The 18848-nt window shown below is 44.4% G+C and overlaps 1 protein-coding gene across 5 annotated transcripts in view; it reads right to left on the reverse strand.

The window, feature by feature from the left end:
* The window catches only part of ADGRL3 (adhesion G protein-coupled receptor L3), a 512006-nt gene that overhangs the window by 44540 nt on the left and 448618 nt on the right, over positions 1-18848 (reverse strand). For all 5 annotated transcript variants that reach the window (XM_076336963.1, XM_076336965.1, XM_076336964.1 and 2 more), the window contains 4 exons: positions 13137-13346; positions 12429-12649; positions 4933-4999; positions 3444-3535 (listed from right to left, as the gene is read on the reverse strand). In XM_076336963.1, the coding sequence (XP_076193078.1) occupies positions 3444-3535; positions 4933-4999; positions 12429-12649; positions 13137-13346 (590 nt within the window). The remainder of the gene's footprint in view (positions 1-3443; positions 3536-4932; positions 5000-12428; positions 12650-13136; positions 13347-18848) is intronic.

The raw sequence follows: 18848 nt of genomic DNA on the forward strand, positions 1-18848 counted from the left end.
AAAAGGCAGAAGAGATCCCCACCCTGGGTGAACCCTTAAAATTTGTGTTTAAACATACTGAAGGAAGAACTTGAACTGAGCTTTTTCTAAAGATCCTCGGTAAAAGCATGCTACTCTTGGTGATGGTACCTGTTGTGAAACAGAAGCTAGTCTGCCCTCCTGGCATCAGTGGCAGGCACAGAAACTCTTGCAGCTCCTAACAACCTATCCCACGTACATGAGCTCACATCTTTTCCTGGCTACACGCCTCAAAAGCAGGACTAGAGCATGAACCTCGCTGTCTCAGTGGGTGCAATCCACTGAATCGGCTCAGTACCAACCTGCCATACAGGGGGGATACTCTCGGCACAGGGAGAAGGACCCACATATGTGGCTACCCTACTTCCCTCTTGAAAGTGCTGGCCTAAGCCAGAAAAGTTAACACGGGTAAAAAATAAAACAGCTCTGTACTCATCAAATCTCTTGCTGGGTAACCCCTGGGTAACCAGTGCTCGACCGCGGGAATGTCAGATTCTCCCATGCTGGCACAATAATACAGGGACTGTTCCTGAAGGTTAGGGAAGTTTATTTTTACAACTTTGCACAGTGCCTACAAATCTTTCAGCCACACAGCATCTGGTTCAGGCACTGCCCTTTGAATGGCTTTTCTGTTGGTGCAGTAATTAAAGGTATCCCAGGTGACACCTGATCCCTTATCAAGTTCACTATTTTAAGTGGAGTTATTTGGCTCTCTATTTTCTATACTTCATAATGTATTTCTAACCTTTAAAGTGACATAGGCAAGCGCCAGATTGCAGGGGCGCTTATTAACAGCCTATTAAAATATTTTATGGTTTTTATTTTTATGTTGCCATAGGGAATCAAGTATTTTGCTGTTGTTGAACAGGCTCAGGATTTATGTTGCGAGAGCTTCACCACAGCCTAACACAGAGCAGTGCTAGGAAATGAACTGGGAGAACAAACTCCCATTCAGCTCCCCGTGTGCCGTAAAGCTGTCACACGCAGATGGCAGCAAGGGGCCCTCCAGTGCAGGCCCTCGGTTTGGTTTGGTTTTTCAAATATAAACCGGTAAGACAAGATGCAAGGCTCTGTGACCACTTTGAGAGCCAGCAAAGGCAGCACGCGTCTTGAGAAACAGATCTGGGTATCTTTTCACCAACTGTATAGACCCATGGAGGTAAGCTCAGAAAGGATCTTCCTGGTCACCTGTGAAATAATGTGGTCTGTGGCTTTTTATTCCAGAGCTGCTGTACTACATCCATATTTTGCAACTGAGTTAGAGCCAATGACTTTGGAAGAAGACCACGATCTTACCTAGAAGATGACTATGATTTTACCTAGAAGACGGCTATGATCTTTCCTAAAAGTTTTCCAGAGATTGCAAGCTGCTCACATCCCTAGGAAAGCTCCCTCAAAGGTGAATTCCCTTCTCTGTTAAAAATCTGCACCTTCTCCTAACTCAAGCATATCCAATATTGAGACACACATGCCTTGGATTTAGAGACTTAACTTTGTCCTGTTTTATGTATTCAGAAATTACAATCAAGTCCTTTCTGAAATTCTTGTTTTGATAAACTTCCTAGGGTGAGCTTGGGGTCTTCCCAAGTTTATATTATGTTTCTCTTATTTTTCCATGCATAAAAAATCATTTGTAATGAAGCAACATGTTTGGAAGGGTATCAGCATCATACTTAAAAGTATTTTAACTGCTTGTGTTTTCAAAATGTTTTAATGAAGTCAAATCAGGAATAGACACTCATCTGCCAAAGAACCTATAAAATATTTTACAATAACATTATAATTGACGTAACTGGTTGTATAAATTCCTGGCATTTTAAACAAAGATACTAGAGATTAGCACAAGCAAGATTATTCAGTAGGCAATTATTATTTCTGCTTTAATTATAAGGGCTTTATTTTTTTTCCCCAGTTTTTAATTTAAATGTCATGCTGCAAGGCTTTCTAGGCAGATTTTGTGTGGGTAACCTTAGAAAGACTGTTCTCAGCGAGCAATCCCATAGCACTAATGCATGATGAGTAGTCATAGTAATAAGTGTTATTAAATGTACCATTCCTTTAACACCTCATCTAAGACCAAATGAAAGACTATCATGCTGGGATCAGTCCTGGACATTCAGGAGGGACCGCTCTTCCAATTGCATCTTATAGCTGAGCGGTGGCAGGAGAAACAGAGGCACACCGCAGAGTAGCCTGCCTGCAACCTGGGCAGGGACAGGCACAGCAAACGAGCACCCTGTGGGTCCCTGAGCTCACTGGGGTCTCCTGCATTTGTACAGGCTCTGGTCCCCTTTCCTCCCAACCCTCAAAGAAGAAGCCGCGCCTAAGAAACTAAAACTTCACCCAAAGGACCATGCCAGGTCATGGCACACCGGCGGCATTGCAAGCCTTGCCTGCTGGGGAAGTTTTAAGGGGGGACTGACCTAGTTTAAATTAAAGCCGCATCTGCAAGAGCAGCTCAGTGGTAAGAATAAAACCTTGCTGAGAACTGCCTTGCAACTGTGCAATTCAGTCATCTCCTAACGAGCTCCCCTCATGCCTCTTCTCCTGCTCCCACCACGGAAGAGAGGGGAAAACCAACTTCCAGCCGTGTCGCACAACGCTTTCTTTTCCTGAGTGGGCAGTAGAGCCTTGACTCCCAACAATTTCCTCCTCCTGAGGTTCATTAGATAGTTTTGTTAATTAGGAGGCTTCCCATCTTATCACGTGCTGCACCTGAAATCCCACCTGTATTTTTGAAGCGAGTAATTAAAGCCAGAGGTACTTGAATAAACAGGCACTAATGGAGACTAATATTCTATCAATATAATGAAGCAGCTTGCTAGACAGTAAGATGCCCAGGCTCAGACGTTAACCAAGTCCAAGGGCAAAACATGCCTTGGCTGGCAAGCACATCCTCTGATGTGGGCACTCCCAGGTAAACCCCCAGTAACCTTGCTGAAACTAATCAGATTCTGGGGAGAATTTGGGTCATTAAATCTGTCAGTGGCCAAAACAAACAGAAAAGAAGTAAGGCTGCTGCCCTCAGAGCACAGAGAAATAGTAATGATCAACAATTTCAACACCTTCCGTGTAGAGACTGCAATAATTAGCCAGTAATTATTGGGCATGATTTCCTTTTACATAGAGGGACTAGGACGTTACCTGCTTCAAGGACAGCAAATGCAACTTTGCTTCCTTCACGCAAAATTGAACGGAAAATGCCACCATTGGCAGCCAAATCCCAATAAAGACAGTGCTTCATCATCAGCCACTTGTTGGTACCTATTAGAAACCACTCTGCAGTGCCATAACCCAGTATTGCCCCTGGTTATCACTGCTGCCAGCAGAGTTGGTTCCACTGTACGCCCCTCAGAGAGGAACGGGGCCATAAACAGCAAAAGACAGAAACAGGCAGAGAGAAAGAAAAACACCCAACCACTTACTTGATATTGTCAAGACATCCAGATTCGGGTTTCAGTATGGCAGTATGATGAAACATTTTATAGAGAGCGATCCCAAGGAAGATGACATTAAGCTGCAATGGGGGGCAAGGAAAAAAAAAAGGGTTACATGACACAGCACAACATGATGGGGAGAAAGTCAGCTTCTTCTCTCTAACAGATGAGTTGCTATAGGATATTAGCTTTCGCTACAGTTTTATAGAGACTGAATCACAGAAAATTGCCAAGCATTTTATAAGGTAAGCTGGCCTGTAGACTGTAGGACTAGTGATGCCACAGCGTTGTCAAAGATGTGGCGCTGCATATGTTACTGATACAGGGCTGGTTCCAACATCAACAGTAGTGCTTCAAATGATGTTACAGAAAATTAAAAATAATTGCTGTAATAGCTCTTCTGTGTCTGAGTACAGTTGTGAAAAGTCATTCCAAGCATCTTGCTTAGCTGGCCCCACTGTAATGAAGCAAAAAAGCACCTTTTTCTGTGAATATATCTTTTAAATAAGGTGTAACGGGGGAGATGGGCAGGGAAATCACGACTGCTGAAGATGCTTAGCACAACGCAAAGTTGAAAAATGAAAAGGAAGAAGAGTTTGATTTGTTCTGTAAAAGATGTGATGGTGTTTCAATGCCTCAGTGTTAACAAGGCTGCCAATTCCTGGAAAGGAGTTCCCCCAAAAGCCCAGGCCAGGATGTGAGACATAATCAAAAAGGGAAGATACCTTTTTATGAATGAATTGCTTAAGGGGGAAAAAACCCAACAGTTGTAGCTGGTGACGCGACCCCCTCCCTGATGTGGAAGGCTGCTGAAACGGCCCCCAGTTGCAGGAGAAATAAGAGAAGCAGGGACAATGTCTGCATTGAAGTGAGAACGCCTGGTTTGCTGTGTTAGCCAAACTGTAGTCTATTCAAAACAAAGGATGGTTTATTTAAGCCACATTGTAGCGATTAAAGTATAAGAAAACTCCAGCTGCCTCTAAAGTTAGGTTCTTTTGGTACCTTGTTGCTGGTATGCTGGCAATGTGCTAACTGTGAAGTCACACGAGCTTCAACTTCTGCCAGGGAGGAAAAACCCCCATCAAACCTCTCTTCCAGTTTGGACTTTATCTCATTCTGCGCCCCCCCCCAAATTTCCCTTTTTTGCATGATTAATGCAAAGCTTCACTCTGGAATTCGAAAGGTGGGGGTGGGCAGTGAGTGGCATCAAAACAGAGTTTGGCACTTCTAAATGTCTAATGGTAGAAACCAAACTCTGCAAGCACCTGCTCCAAAGCTCCCCGGCCTGTTTTGATCAAGTATTTTGCAATGCCAAGAGCCTCTCATAATGAGGGTCTAATTGCTTGTGCCAGGTGGGGTCAAAGAAGAACATGCCTTTCTCAAATTAATCTGTGTAAATTAAAGATAAAGAGTAAAGGGACAGCAAAAGTTTTATTTCTTGACCTGAGAGATGGAGCAGTTAATTAGGAGTTCTTACCATAATTATCAAGGTCGCTGGTCCTATAAAGCTCCAAATGAAGTAGGTGTCAAGTCGGAGCCAACATCTGTAATGAAACACAGGGGAGAGAAGGCATTCAAGGACTGCACCCAGGACATACATCAAGAGTGAGCGAGTGACAGAGAAGAATGTGAGCTGCAAAACACGCCGGTGGGAGACAGGAAATATTACATTGCTTGTTCATTTAAATGCTGAATTATGTGCCCAATTTCTGACAGTGCTATTGATGGAGTAAGATAATTGCCTCTGGAGGAAGCAGGGAGAAAATGGCACAAGGCCTACTTGCTAAGGCTTTCTGCATCTGTCTGAAAAAAACCTTAAAACTGTGGGTTTTTTTAAGGAAGGGGGCTGATGAGCATCCATGGAGCTTCTTCTTTGCTTTAAGCTCCTCTTCCCTCTCCAGCTCTGATGCAACATAAGCTGTCTGTCAACTGTCAAGTGAGATAACATTTCTCCAGCAAGCAGATCAGAGCAAATTTGGTGCAACCAGGAACCACGATTTGGATAACAGAGGCTGAGGTTTAATTAGGTTCAGCAACTTCCCCTTTAGAGCATTTTATTTCCCTGAACCTCCGGAGTGTTTTGTTTCCACTAATGTTTCGAGGGTTGCATATGGTCTGCGCTATCACATGAAGTTGATTCATGGCCTAAAACTAAATTATTAATCGCTTAATTTCAACCGCATTTAATACTCCCCACATTTTTTAAGGCCCCTGGGAAATTACATTTCCATTCCTAGTTCATTCCAGGCGACAGGAAGATAAAATGGAAGTGACTGGTTACAAGACAGACGAATATAAATTCAAAAAAAGTTTTACACGATGTTTAAAATAATAATATCTTGTCGTGTTTGCAACGCTGCAAATCACAGCTCCGTTTATACACAAAGGACTAAGAAAGCATAAAACCACTCTTATACTAAACATCCGATGGAATTTCATAATTAGGCAAGCGACAGAAGTGTATATATGAATTTATCATGGTGGAAGAGATAGCAGTTCTCACAAATGACAGCTCTAGCGCATGTGCTTAATGTTTTTTCCCTTCCAATGGACTTCGCAACAGGCAGAAAGGTCTGTGCCAGCAGCCCCACAGAGAGATCAGCAGGAGCTGCCTGCCGAGAGAATAAAACATGCCCTGAACCTCTACGACTGGGAGAAGCCAAGATATGAATAAATTCAAAGATGTAGATAAAGCTTCTCACTTCCCTCCCTGACCATATAAATTTCAGGTCTTGTCAGTGTTAAAGATGTATTGATATATATATATGGTTGCACCACTATTTGTCACAAATTAAAATACTGTCACTTCCATGACCATCACTCCTGAACTGCCTCTGCAGCTGTTCATCCAAAATCTTCATGTGACAGCATCAAAATCTTAATGCGAGAGGCAAACAGAGGCTTTCAGAGCAATTGCAGGGAAATCTTGTTTCCTCTGCGGCTGCTGAAGTTCAAGGTGATTTAGATGCAGCTGGTAATGGAACAACATGAGTGACTAGAAACTATTTGAGTCTGATTTCCTATAGGAAAGGGTTTATGCGATCATGACATCTGTGTATCACCCGTAATAACATCTGAAATGTCGCCCAATTGCAACTAGATTTGACAGAGGAATAGAAGTTTCAAGGATAATGAAGTCCCTGTAAAAAGTCCTCCCCCCCATCCCTGAAAAAAAGACATCCGCATAGCAGCAGCTCACACATTACACGGCATTTCAGACTTTAAACCTACCCCATCCCACAGGAAAAAAGTGTAAGTAGTGCTTATGCCTCAGCTTGCCACATATAAATCAGGGAATACGCAGCCCCACAACTTTTTTCTACTGATAATAAGAGTGCTGGTGTGTGGGAGAGCACTCAGAGGGTTGTTTGTTTTTTTTTTTTAATTAAAACATTTTGAACTTTTTTGCCAGTTTAATATCCAAAACATACCCCAGCCCCTGCTGCGCAGGAGTCAGGAGCACAGTGTGGTTTAATTGCCAAGCAACTTGGTTTTCCTTCAGCACAAAGAGCGAATCAGCTCTTGGAAAGCCCAGGGAAGAGGAAAGACATAAACCTTCTCTTTACTCCTTAAAGCATGATGGCCAGCCACATGGTCACATCTGATGCAGCTGTTTTTGAATGCATATAGATTGAGACATGGGGAAAATTGGTGAGAGCTGAAATACAGCACGAGGGAAAAGCCGTGTCGGGCTGAGCAAAGAAGCGCGAAGCAACTGGTTTCCTTTCCAGCCAGCCAAATGGATGAAATTTTCCATCCCATTCCGCTAAAAAATCTGTCTTTTCAGTTGTGGAGCCCAATTCAGTGACAAGAGATGAATGTTGTGGATGGGAAACAGCTGAGGAGCCAGGTCCTGCCCTTGGGGTAAGCAGGGGACAGGCATGGAGCAAAAAGGTCCCCTTCCAATGAGAAATGGCTTCATCTAAGCAAGAGTACAGCTTGCGAAAACCAGAGAAGGCTTTCTTTCACCTCTCTGCATGCTTTAAAGAACGTGATGTCATTTTTTTATTTGTTTGAATAGAAAAATCACCTTTCTATGAAACCGTGTATGACACTCAGTCTTGGGCGACTAAACGGAAAGCTGCAGGACTGCCTCTAATCCACAGAGGGACTTTAAAAAGCCTTTTTTTTTGTGGTCATCAGGAAGAGATGCAACTTTGAACCCATTTAAGTCATACCTCATTAAAAATGCAAATTAAGACCAAAACATCAAAACACAGGCATCCCGCCAATTGCGTTGAGAGGCTGTAAATTGCTAATCAGACAAGTACCACACTGAGCTTTTCTTCCCGTAAAAGACAAAAACCCACACGCACAATGAGCTGCATAAATGAGCTCCTCAAAACAAGGAAGCAATCAGGCAACTCACTTCTTAAAGTTGCTAATCTTGGGCTGCTGAGTTACTTCTGACCCCCCATGCGCAGCTGCACCGTGAACATGGACTTGCCGCATTACAAGTTTAGACTCTGCTGCCATTAAGCAAACAAGCTGCTTCAGGGCTCAGTACAAGGCAGAGTGGATTATCTGAAAGTCTGCAGATGCAGGGAATGCTGCTCAAAACCCCATTGCTTCTTTCAAGAGTCACACCAGCATATTCGGTGCTCGTAACAAGCTCCGTGGCACTGCTTTCCTTTACTTTTTAATTTCCTCCTTTTCCACAATGACAAGGCGCTATATTCACCTAAAGCTTTTCCCAAGTAATAAAGACTACAAAGAGTTTACTCTATTTTCTGCATGAAGAGAAATCAAATACTAAACTATCCCTGGTGTGCATTAAATATAACCAGTAAACAATCATTAGCTGCCATTGGACCATAAAATTTGAAGAGCCCTAAACATATCATGTTGTTCATGGGAGCTCAGCGGTTTGTTTCACGTGGCTATACAGCCTCCTTGTCTGGGTGCGGTAATGGGATATGTATGCACAAGACATGCCTTTCAAGGGTGCAATATAGGTTCTGTTTAATGCAGTCCAGCGTCCACATTGCTCATGCTTCCTCCTCCAAATACCCAGCACGAACACTGAAAATAAAACAAGTTCAGTGGAGCCACCCAAGACAGACCGTATTGTTAGAAGCTATTTTCCGAGCAACATTAACATGCATAAAATGTCGGCGGCTGGCTGATGGACTTGGAGGCTGTGTACATACACTGGGCTTTCATTTTGCTTTCTGACAGCTGGACTGCTTACCATGTATATATCCTGCTTTATAGCATACCAAAAGGGGGGAGAAGCAATAGAGAGATTCCTGTCACAATGAATTTGATCACCAGTGGATTAATATACCTACAAGTACGTTTTCTAAAGTATATTGAACCATTCAAAGCATAGCCGTTTTCCTCTGAGGTTTGTAAGAGGCATTGATAAGAAACCCAGGACAGTATGGGAATACGAAATAGCTTCTTGCTGTTGATTTTGGACGGCCTGCTACTTGAGTGAGTCCTCTTAAAGGGAGGCTGCTAAAGTCTTAATCCAGCTTTTACTGAATTTTAGACACAAGTTATTTCCAAACACTAACAACAACTGCAAACACTATTTTCCCTCTGCATTTTGCAGCATTGCCCACCACAATGCTTGACATCAGATCCATCCAGGAGATGGATGGATTTGGTTAACACGCAGGACAAGGCAAATGATGTACCTTTTTAAAACTGCAATCCCAGTATCTTCTTTTTTGCAGCAAAACTTGAGATGTGGCCATTTAAGACTCAGCAGCTGAAGACCTGGCCCATAAGAAATGGTCACTTGGAAGTTCACGTGAGCATCGCCAGAATCGCTTCGGCAATGTTGCGGGACCACACTGTCTGCAGTGGGGCTTCCTGCTTCTCACCTTTACTTTAGAAATTACAATCAGAACAAGGTGAGATGCAACATTTCTGATTTATTTGAGGGAAAGGGCCAAAAGCGTGTCAGCTTGCTCACATGAATAGTCCCTGCTGGGCTGAATGGGATGATCTTTTAATAGAATCACTACGCTGCTGCTTGGTTATAAAAGCAAATTAATCTCCTAATATGAGTGGTTTGAACTGCCCTTAAACAAAAAAAATAGTAAAAGGAAAAGGATCAGTTCCAATCCTTGGAATAATTAAGTGTAAGAGAGTATCTTTACTGGGCAGCTACTCCAAAACACCAATATGAATACTAGGACATGGGATGCTTCAGAAAATCACAAGCACTAAGTGATGAACAAAGAAACAGAGAGAGGAACAATGTTCCTCATACTGTTCCTGGCTATGTAATCGGGGCATGTATTAGAGGAGGGTTGGATTTAGAAAGGAAAATGAAATCAAGAAAACCTACATTGGGTGTCTAAGCAAATCATTCTGAGATGTATGAACGGTGGCACCAAATGCCAGGCAAAAAACAAATAACACTAACAGCTCCGTAAGTCCTGCTTAAACAAATGCAATAAATAATGGAGGGAGGCAAGTAATATATTCCAGAGGATGTTTTACAAAACCTGGCAAAACCAAGCAACTTCTTGCAATCAAATTATGTATGCCTGGCATATAGTTCACTACAAATTCTAATCAGTTCTATCCTTCTAATAACATTATACAGAAAAATACATCATCATCCATCAACCAGATGGAGCATGATAGTTATACAAAACATATTGTATGTTTTTTATTTTCCACTATAAGAATGTGACAAAATTGTGCACTCTGGAATTAGAGATTATAAATAAATATTTTAGGCTCTGCAAATCTCTGTAAATATTTATTTGCAAAATATTATATATACATGTTTAATAATTAAAAATGCTACTTTATGCTGTGGGGAGGGAGAGAGATTTTACTGGCACAGACATAGGACTGCTGCCTCCTCAACACAAAGATAACAAAGTTTTGTTGTTCGCCTCCAGCGAATTTCAGCCAAACTTTCTGTCTGTACCTCCCATGCCATGGAAACATTTGGGCACCCAAGGCCTGTTGGGAAAAGGTAGAGTATCCCATGGAATATGTTTATTTTGCTGTGCTTCAGAAAGGTCCGTATATTCATTTAACAGGAGCAGAAACATTTCAGCAATGCAAAGCTGCCATGGTGCTTTATGGGAGCTGTGGTTAGGTGCCATATGTTCCCAGTCTCTACAGCCAGCCTGCTACGTGCCACTATCTCCCACAATCTACAGTGGTTCTCTGGTTGTCCCTACAGAGCATCATGAGGGACTTTGCAAAGATGAGGGCGGACGCAAATCAACTGCTGTCTCACATCCAAAGCAGTACCCTGGTCTTGGGGATGTCCTTTTACTACGAGGGAATGAAGTAAGACATTCTCAACACCCAACAGTTATAGAGCACTGTAAGAGAACGCAGTTGGTGCTAGCTTTTATCGCAAACTAGCCGCAATGCTGGGTTTTCTTGGTAGGGAGCCCAAAACATTGAGAGAGAAGTCAAAAGGATCGCTCTGGTGCTACAAGCCCTGCGACAGTAACGCTGCAGAAGTCACAGAAGTCACAGTTCTGCCTTCACAGAACATGGAAGGCAGCCACTAAAACACCAGGCTGTGAACTGGGCCGGTGGGGATACAGCTCCAGCAATGGCAGATGTGCAGGAGCATCTCAGCTGGCTTTCCAGGGAGATGGACTCACGGCCTTTCGGCTGTAAAAATGTTTGAGGCTCAATGTGCCCCATGTAGGCCACTGTGAAGAGATTGGTCCTCTGTAGAAACACCCCAGTAAAAATAAACTTGTCTAAAGGGACAAGGCAGAATGTTTCAATACCTGATTCAATGAGGGCTTATATATTGCTCAAGAGGGGATGTGAACAGAAGAGTTGGTTGGGGCAGAAAGCAGGTGGCAGCTGATGGAAACAGTCTTCTCCAGAAACTGCAATCAGCTGTTGTGTTACTTTTTCTTTGCCCCCTAGGACTGTCAAAATTGGTTAAACTACTTTGGATAAATTGGTAGAGATCCTTGAAAACTTACTCCCTCCTACCTTTATCTGCGTGGGCCATTTCCTTTCCATGAAGTATGACATTTATACAAATTCAGATTGCTATTCTCCTACCCATGGGAGGAACATGACACAAAAATCCGGCTGGGATCCAAGCCTACCTGCTGGCACGGTAATGGATCATGAGCAGCTCAACCGCTCTACAGATTTGTTTCCGCAAGGAATCAGGTTCATATACACCAATAAGATTTCAGGCAAAAATTTTGCAGTTGAATTTAACAGAATACCAACTGCTGCCATGGCCTGACCTGACCTATGCTAAAAAAGAGCTTTAAAAACACCACCGGCTCATTGCTATGTATGCCTTCAGACTGAGCCCTTAACTCAGTTAAAATGACAGGGGAAAGGCAGCCTGACATGGGAAAGCAAAAAAAAAGTCAATAAAAACACATTGTTAGCGCTATTGTAACAAATCTGGCAAAGAAAATCAAAGGTTCGATTTTCCTTTTGTTTTCCATTAGTTGGTGTTGCATGATCATCTAAATTGTGCTTTGATACCAGCTTCAGCAATGTTAAAAACATTTAAGAATATTCATAATGATAAACGATGTAGCTGTTCCGATTTGCAAAGAGTCTAATGCACTCCACAGTCACCACCTATTTTGCTTGCAGGCTCTGTTAATTTGATAGAACACTTAAAAAAGAAGAAGAAAGCAGTGTTTCATAATCCAAATAAGAAATACTCTTTGGTTAAAGAAGGACGACCTTGCTGATACAGTACCAAACTGAGACTCGGGACAGCCACCTCTGTTGATGTTATGTAATGATATGATAAAATTTTCCCCGACTGACTTCCCCAAGAAAATACCTTTGCCAATTGTTTCATAGTGGGGAATTTATCCTGTATCATCATGGACTGTGTCGGAGACACAGAGATAAGGCAAGGCACGCCTCCTGGCTGAGCTTTGCCTGCACAAGCCTCCTTTGCCTGCCAGGTCTCTGAGCTCTTCACTTCACTTTGTCATCCCCACTTCCATCCCTCCCGACCAGGTCCAAGCAGTGCTAAGCCCCACTCACACTTTGTCCGTGCCGTAGCTCCGGTAGTCCACCGCTGCTGATACGGCCACAATCAGTGCAGGCATGCCGTAGCCAACCAAATAGAAGTACTTCCTCCGGGAGTGTTCACTCTCAAAAACCTCCACCAGCATGATGTAGAGCTGCACACCCTCCAGGAACATCCAGGTGAAAGCCGCCAGGAAGAAGAAGTGCAGGAGGGCAGCAAAGACAGCACAGGCAATCTGCGTGCGGATTGAAAAGAGCAAGGGAAGGTGTTTGTACCATGCTGAATTAATGCAACAGTCAGGATTACTCTTACTCAGAGTTTTAATAAGAATGAGGGAGTTCTTATCTTCCCTCCTCCAAAGGAAGAACTTTTTTTCACTTGTAAAATGTGCGTGAACTATTTTAAAATAGACACATCTCTGCATATATAAATTATATTCAAAGATACAAAGGTAGGTATGCACACAATCTGGCAAATAAACATATAAAGGTGTACATAGTATATGCTTATTAAACATACACAACACATTATTTACAAACAATGCACATACAGCCTCTGAAATCACAGCAGGCATCAGCAGTTAACAACCAGGGGCCCAACCCTGTGAGGACTCATGCATGGAATTAAGGCAGTGCTGAAATGTATCTCACTGCATGGTCAAACATCCTATACACACTGAGACGAGAGCCTGTGGCGGGACCAGAAAGTGCTTTGCCTCTTACCGGCTGGTCAGTCCGGTTGATGCCGATGAGGAAGAGGAGTTCTGCCACGAAGAGGCTGATGCACAAGTTCTTGTGAATCGTGTTGCGGTCGCTCTGTAGCCCACGGAAGAAGCAGAAGGTGAAGATGCAGATCAGGAGGCAGACCAGTGAGAGCAGGATGCCAACCCACGTGATAAAGTCCAGGAGGAGGTCATGGACTGCGTCGCTGTGCTGGAGATAAAACAAAAAAAAAAATCATCAGTCACATGCTGCATGACTTCTAATCCATCCCAGACACAGAGTGAGGTTGTCTGAGACCCTTCCCCAAATATTTGTATCCATTCACCAAGCTGTGGCACAAGAGACCAGTAGCAAAAAGACTAAATGGACCTACACTTGAATCCTGCATCAAGAAAGCTGCAACCTAAAACACAGACTCCAAAGCGTCTGGCAAGCTGCAGGTGCCCTGAACAGACTCAAACCCAAAATATCCTAGAAACAATGATGCTGTTGTTGAAAATACTGAAATGTCATAGCTAGTCTTGCATGCAGCTCCATCTTTCGCAAACATGGCAAAGGGGCGGATGCACAGTATAAAGAACCATCGAACACTCTGATTTTATTGTAAAAATGTTTCATGCTAACAACATCGTGGAGATTACAACCTCAAGTCCATTACAACCATTTACCAACAGTGAAAAAAGACTTTCTTTAAATGTTCACAGAGATGTATGAGCTTGGAGGCTTTGGACAGAAAGAGATCGCTTAAATGTCTTGGTTTTTTTTTTTCACTGGGGAAGGAGAAAGAAAGTTTGTTTTTTCTTTTTCAAACCTTGGAACTATATTTTAAAACTCCTGAGAAGTCAGACTGATCCCTGGAATGCTACCCAGAAAAAAAGACGGACCTTTTAACACGAATTTGCTTTTAAATTGTAACAGAACAGTGATTTTAAGACAGCCTGGAAAGTGAGTGATTCCCTGTGATGAACTTGTTAGCATGGTCTTACCCCAAAGCCATGCAAACATGGCCACTGCAGTGGCAAAGTTAGGCAACCCAGCAACAAAGTTTTGCAAGGGGCAGCATAGGTGTGCCTTGGCTCTGCTGATAAAACACCACTGGATTGCTCCTGGGCTTACACTGCACGTCCCTTCCAGAAAGAGGAGGGGGGTGCTGGGACCCTGACACTGAGTGTATCCCACCACCTTATTCCTTATTCAGGCTGTAAAACTTGCCCGTAACTCCCCAAGTGTCCACCAGATGCAGTGAAATTAGAGATATCATTCCTTAGTAAAATGTAAGTAAGAAATGAGAAATACACGGTGAGTCATGAGGCGGCTGCTCGGGGCTAAGTGGTTAGAGTCAATGAGCTGAGGGAAAGATTGGCTGGAAATCTCTGGGGGCTTTCCAAAAAGTCCAGGGAGGCTTGAAACCCAGCTTTGTGGTCCACCAGGCTGTGTTATAAGTGGTATTCACATTCCCCTCTACTTCTGGCATTTTGATGACTTAGGCATTATGTAGGCTGGCAAATACAATAGTGTCACACTTCAAAAAGCCAGGACAAACTGGAAACATTTTCCTCCCTGTGGGATAAAAGCTTATGACAGATGGAGGGAAAAGGTGATTAATTTAATCATTTTCTTTGCCTGCTTGCCAATGATAAAGCCACATCAAATGTCAGGCCTTTCCTGATATACACTCTGCTATGTCAGCACCTGTGAGAAACAACTCAAACCTTTCAGCTCTTTGGCTTTATCAGCATGAGTGATAGGCATCAAATGGTAATGAAAGATGGGGAGCGACTTTCCCCTCCATCTCTTCCATGCTGGAAGTTTTCTCTCCAGGGAGACTTGGAGGTGGAGAGATGAGGGCTCCTATCCCCAAATGCTCTTGCAGCTCTTCCTGAGTATTTCCAATATCTAAGGAACTAGGGGTTGCAAATCCAACAGAGAGGCAAGAAATCATTGTGTGCTTACTGTAGATCATGACAGAAACACTTATTCCAGCCAGCTCCTCCAGCAGCACCCAGAAAACTGAGAAGATGAAGCACACGTCATTCTCCTGCTGGCCGTGCATTGCTTTATCTCAGTGTCATTCCAGCTCATCCATCCCTCTTAACTCAGTGCGAAAAAATTTTAATGCAAACCTTGCACCTTGCAAATCATTCCTTCTTTCGTCCAAGGCTGCTGGGGAACGGCAGGAGAACATCTCCCTGAACAACCCTGCCAGCTCACCTGATTAAATCACCCTGCCAGGCTGAAGTGGCCATGAGCTCTTGGGCCGGGCGAGTGGGGCAAGGCAGCTAATGCGGGCACATGCAAGGAGAAAGAAACCAGGCAGACTTTGGCCAGATACATCCATCCCATCCAGATGCGGCCAACAGCACAGATTCATCCATCCCAAGACAAAGTTAGCCTGGCACCAGGAAAGCTATTTGAGGGCTTCTTCACCTACATGAGATGAATTTCACAGGTCTCAGCTTGTGTACTTCTATCACAAAACCATAACTCTGCTGACTTCAAGACACAATGCAGAAATTAGGGGTGTTTTTGCTCCTGGAGAGGGATCCTGCCATCTAGGTTCATGGTCTTCCTCAGGGAAGGGCCCCTTGCCCATGAAGCTCAGCGTGCTTAGCAAGAAACGCATTGCTGTATTATTATTACCACTCTTACTACTCTTCTTTTTAGTATTAATCATAATGATAATACTGATTTTATGTACATAACACCCATCCCTGGAGTGCTGGGAAACAACCATAAAAACAAATTCTCCATAATTACAACCTCCCTCCGCAAACTCAACAAACTCACAAAAGAGCAAACAAAAAGGAATAATAACAATAAACCGGGAACAAGAGAAATTTAAAAACACCTCAAGGGAAAAAAGTATGAATTTGTAGCTTTTCTAGTAAAGTCGAAGAGAAGAAGTGAGCTGGATTTCAAAGGCTGGGTGTGCTCTGTCCTGTTTGGGATGCCCAATTTCAGGTGCCATGACAAAGCCAATGGGTCAGGGAGGAGTTGGTAAGCACTGGCATCCTTCCCATGGCACTGCCAACTGCCCCCAGGCCAGGCACATCCAGAGCTTTTACACCAGCAAGTCCAACAAAAGGGAATTTGCCTTTTGCTGGAGACTGAAACTTGCAAAATACTGCACTGCCACAGGCCACAAAGCAGAATAATATGGGAAAAGGAGGAATCGTGGTAATCACTCCTCAGTGCCATGAGATTATCCTTGCCATCACCTGATTGCTATGTGACAAATAAGGGAGCAATGTACCTGGTTTATACAGCTGGTATATGGTGTTCCAGGGTTAAGTATGATAAATAGCACACCAAGATTTTGTGTCTGGGTCGCAGTCTCTGAGCCTGGTCCCTCAACTGCAGAGACATGCAAGAGGAGCAAATCTCTTTACCCTGCCCAGCACTGTTCATGGACTCACTGACTGAGGATAAAATAACTTTGATGTACGTGCTAATGATATCCTTCCAGCACCCCGCAAGCCCTAGGGTCCCTAAGGAATGCAAAATACATCTGAAACCACCAGTGTATTGATAACAGTCAGCTCTTGCTTCTTGATAATCTCCCCAAAGACCCAGGCAACTGGAAGAGCCCATGGGAGATACCACACATCAGTCCAAGGGACAATTTCCTGACAGCATCAATCAAATACTTAGGCATGAGCCTGACCCAAAGCCCAGTGAAAGAAGATTTCCCTGGCTTTGGAATAAAGCCCTGCTTTTGCTCCGGTGGGGCCAAGAGCAGCAGGAGGAGAGCGCTGATGGAAACCTGTGCAGGAGGAGTTACAGGAGCCCTGGTAGCCACCATAACAGGGTGAGCAGGCAGCCTAGATATTATCCAGGCTGGGAAAATCAATGAGCAGCTCTGGCAGCGCCTGTACACCAGAGCTAAGCTAATAAAAACAAATCCCAGGGAATGTCAGCTTATGACAGAACGGCTCTCCCCGAGATGAACAGCCATTTCCTCCCTTATTAAAAACATCAGTAGAAGAAAACAGCAGCCAAATCGAGCTGCCAGCAGCAAAGGACACATTCCTTTGCCTAATCTGTCCCTCCAGGAATGGAAAGAGTAATATGTTTGGGGGTAGAGGAATAAGTAAGCAGTAAATAAAAACACAGTGTCATCAACTAGCTAAGATATGACCACTTGGTGCCCGGTGGGAGCTGGCAGTGTGCTGGGCTGCGCAGAGACCCAAGTGGGACAGGTTTGAACTCCTGTGCACTGCTGATGCTGCTTCTCAGATTTGTAGCTATCTGGGACTGTGTGGGCTCCCTCTGCCCTTTTTGCCCCGTCACTGGTGTTGAGAGAGGATTACTGCTACGACCTGGCTGTGATGCTTCATGGCTAAGTGCAAAGGGCTACTTAAGAAGCAAACGGTTTTGTAGATGTGCCAAAAGCATCAGCTGGGCTACACGGACTGGGAGGAAACCCCAAAGGCTCCTGCAGTGCGTCTGGGCTGGCTAATGGCATCGCCTGCCGTGGCTATGCAGGCATGAGAGGTTTCGAGGGGGCTTTCCCCCCGTCTGTGGACAAGAGGGATATGTGCTGGGGGGATCCCACTGCTTTAGCACCCATCCTCTCCCTCTTCCCCAAGGATGCACTGAGGGAGGCAGGCAGCTCTGCTCCACAGCAGACACAGCACTCACGGACCTGGTACATATCCCCTTTGTGCTCTGCAAAGGCAATGCTGTCATGGGCACCATCAGGTCCTAACCCAGGAATAAAGAGAGCTTAATTCCCACCTGAAGCCCCCGTGCAACATCACTGTCTTCTGACTATGGTCATTTAAAATAAGGCTCAGATCACCAAGCACTCCTGCAAGGTGGTTTAGCCACCTTTCCTCTCCTTGCTTTAGTCCTCAAAGCTGCCTTCATATTCTGCACGGGCCACACAGACCATCTTCTTCCTCCTCCACCTTCCTCAGCAAGATGAAGGCCTCCTAGCAGAACCCTTTCCCACAAACTTCTCCCCAAAATGCAGCAGCCTTCCAGTGACTGCCAGAAGCAGCAGCCAGCGCAAGCTGCAGAAACCCCCACGGCCAGAATGAAGCTATTCGGAGGCAGGTGTGCACAGAGAAATGGGTACAGACCTCACCTCGCCATGTGTTACAACCACTACTGTGGATATGGCGTGTGGCAAAAGCCCAGTGTTTCCATCGTACTCACCAACACTGCTGCAACTGAGATGCAGTTGAGGTGAGATTCAGTTGTGGAGAGGAGGAGAGGCTTGGGACAATAATTGCATCCATTGTCCTGCCCTCCTGTGCTGGCTGGATTTAGTAAAGCACTGCAGCTCTGCTTACTCATAAGGCATCTCCAACCCAAGAAATGAGCTACGGCGGCTGTGCCAAACTCAGTGTAGACATCTACCCAGCCAAGCTGCCAGCTTGTTAATTTGAGTTCCTGGAAAAAATCTGGTCACAGCATCATCAGCTTCTGCAGTCGCACCGATGGTCTTACCCATCCCGGTGCCAGGAGACAGCTGGGACATGGCTCCACCACACCATGGCCACTACCTTCACTTCGGTCCTTGCATTCACCCTGCTCTCAGCCAGAAAGGAAGGAGATAGCAAGAAATATGGCAAGGCTTAGTGCTTGCCAATGGGAGCTACTTGAATTGCGCATTTTAGAACAGAGGATCAGGAAACCCTAGGGGTTATGCTGTCCCCATGCTCTGCAGCACAGCTCCATACTGTGCAACTAGCCCTGGCTCGCAGA

Source organism: Aptenodytes patagonicus, chromosome 4, assembly GCF_965638725.1.
Source record: "Aptenodytes patagonicus chromosome 4, bAptPat1.pri.cur, whole genome shotgun sequence".
Taxonomy (NCBI): Eukaryota; Metazoa; Chordata; class Aves; order Sphenisciformes; family Spheniscidae; genus Aptenodytes; species Aptenodytes patagonicus.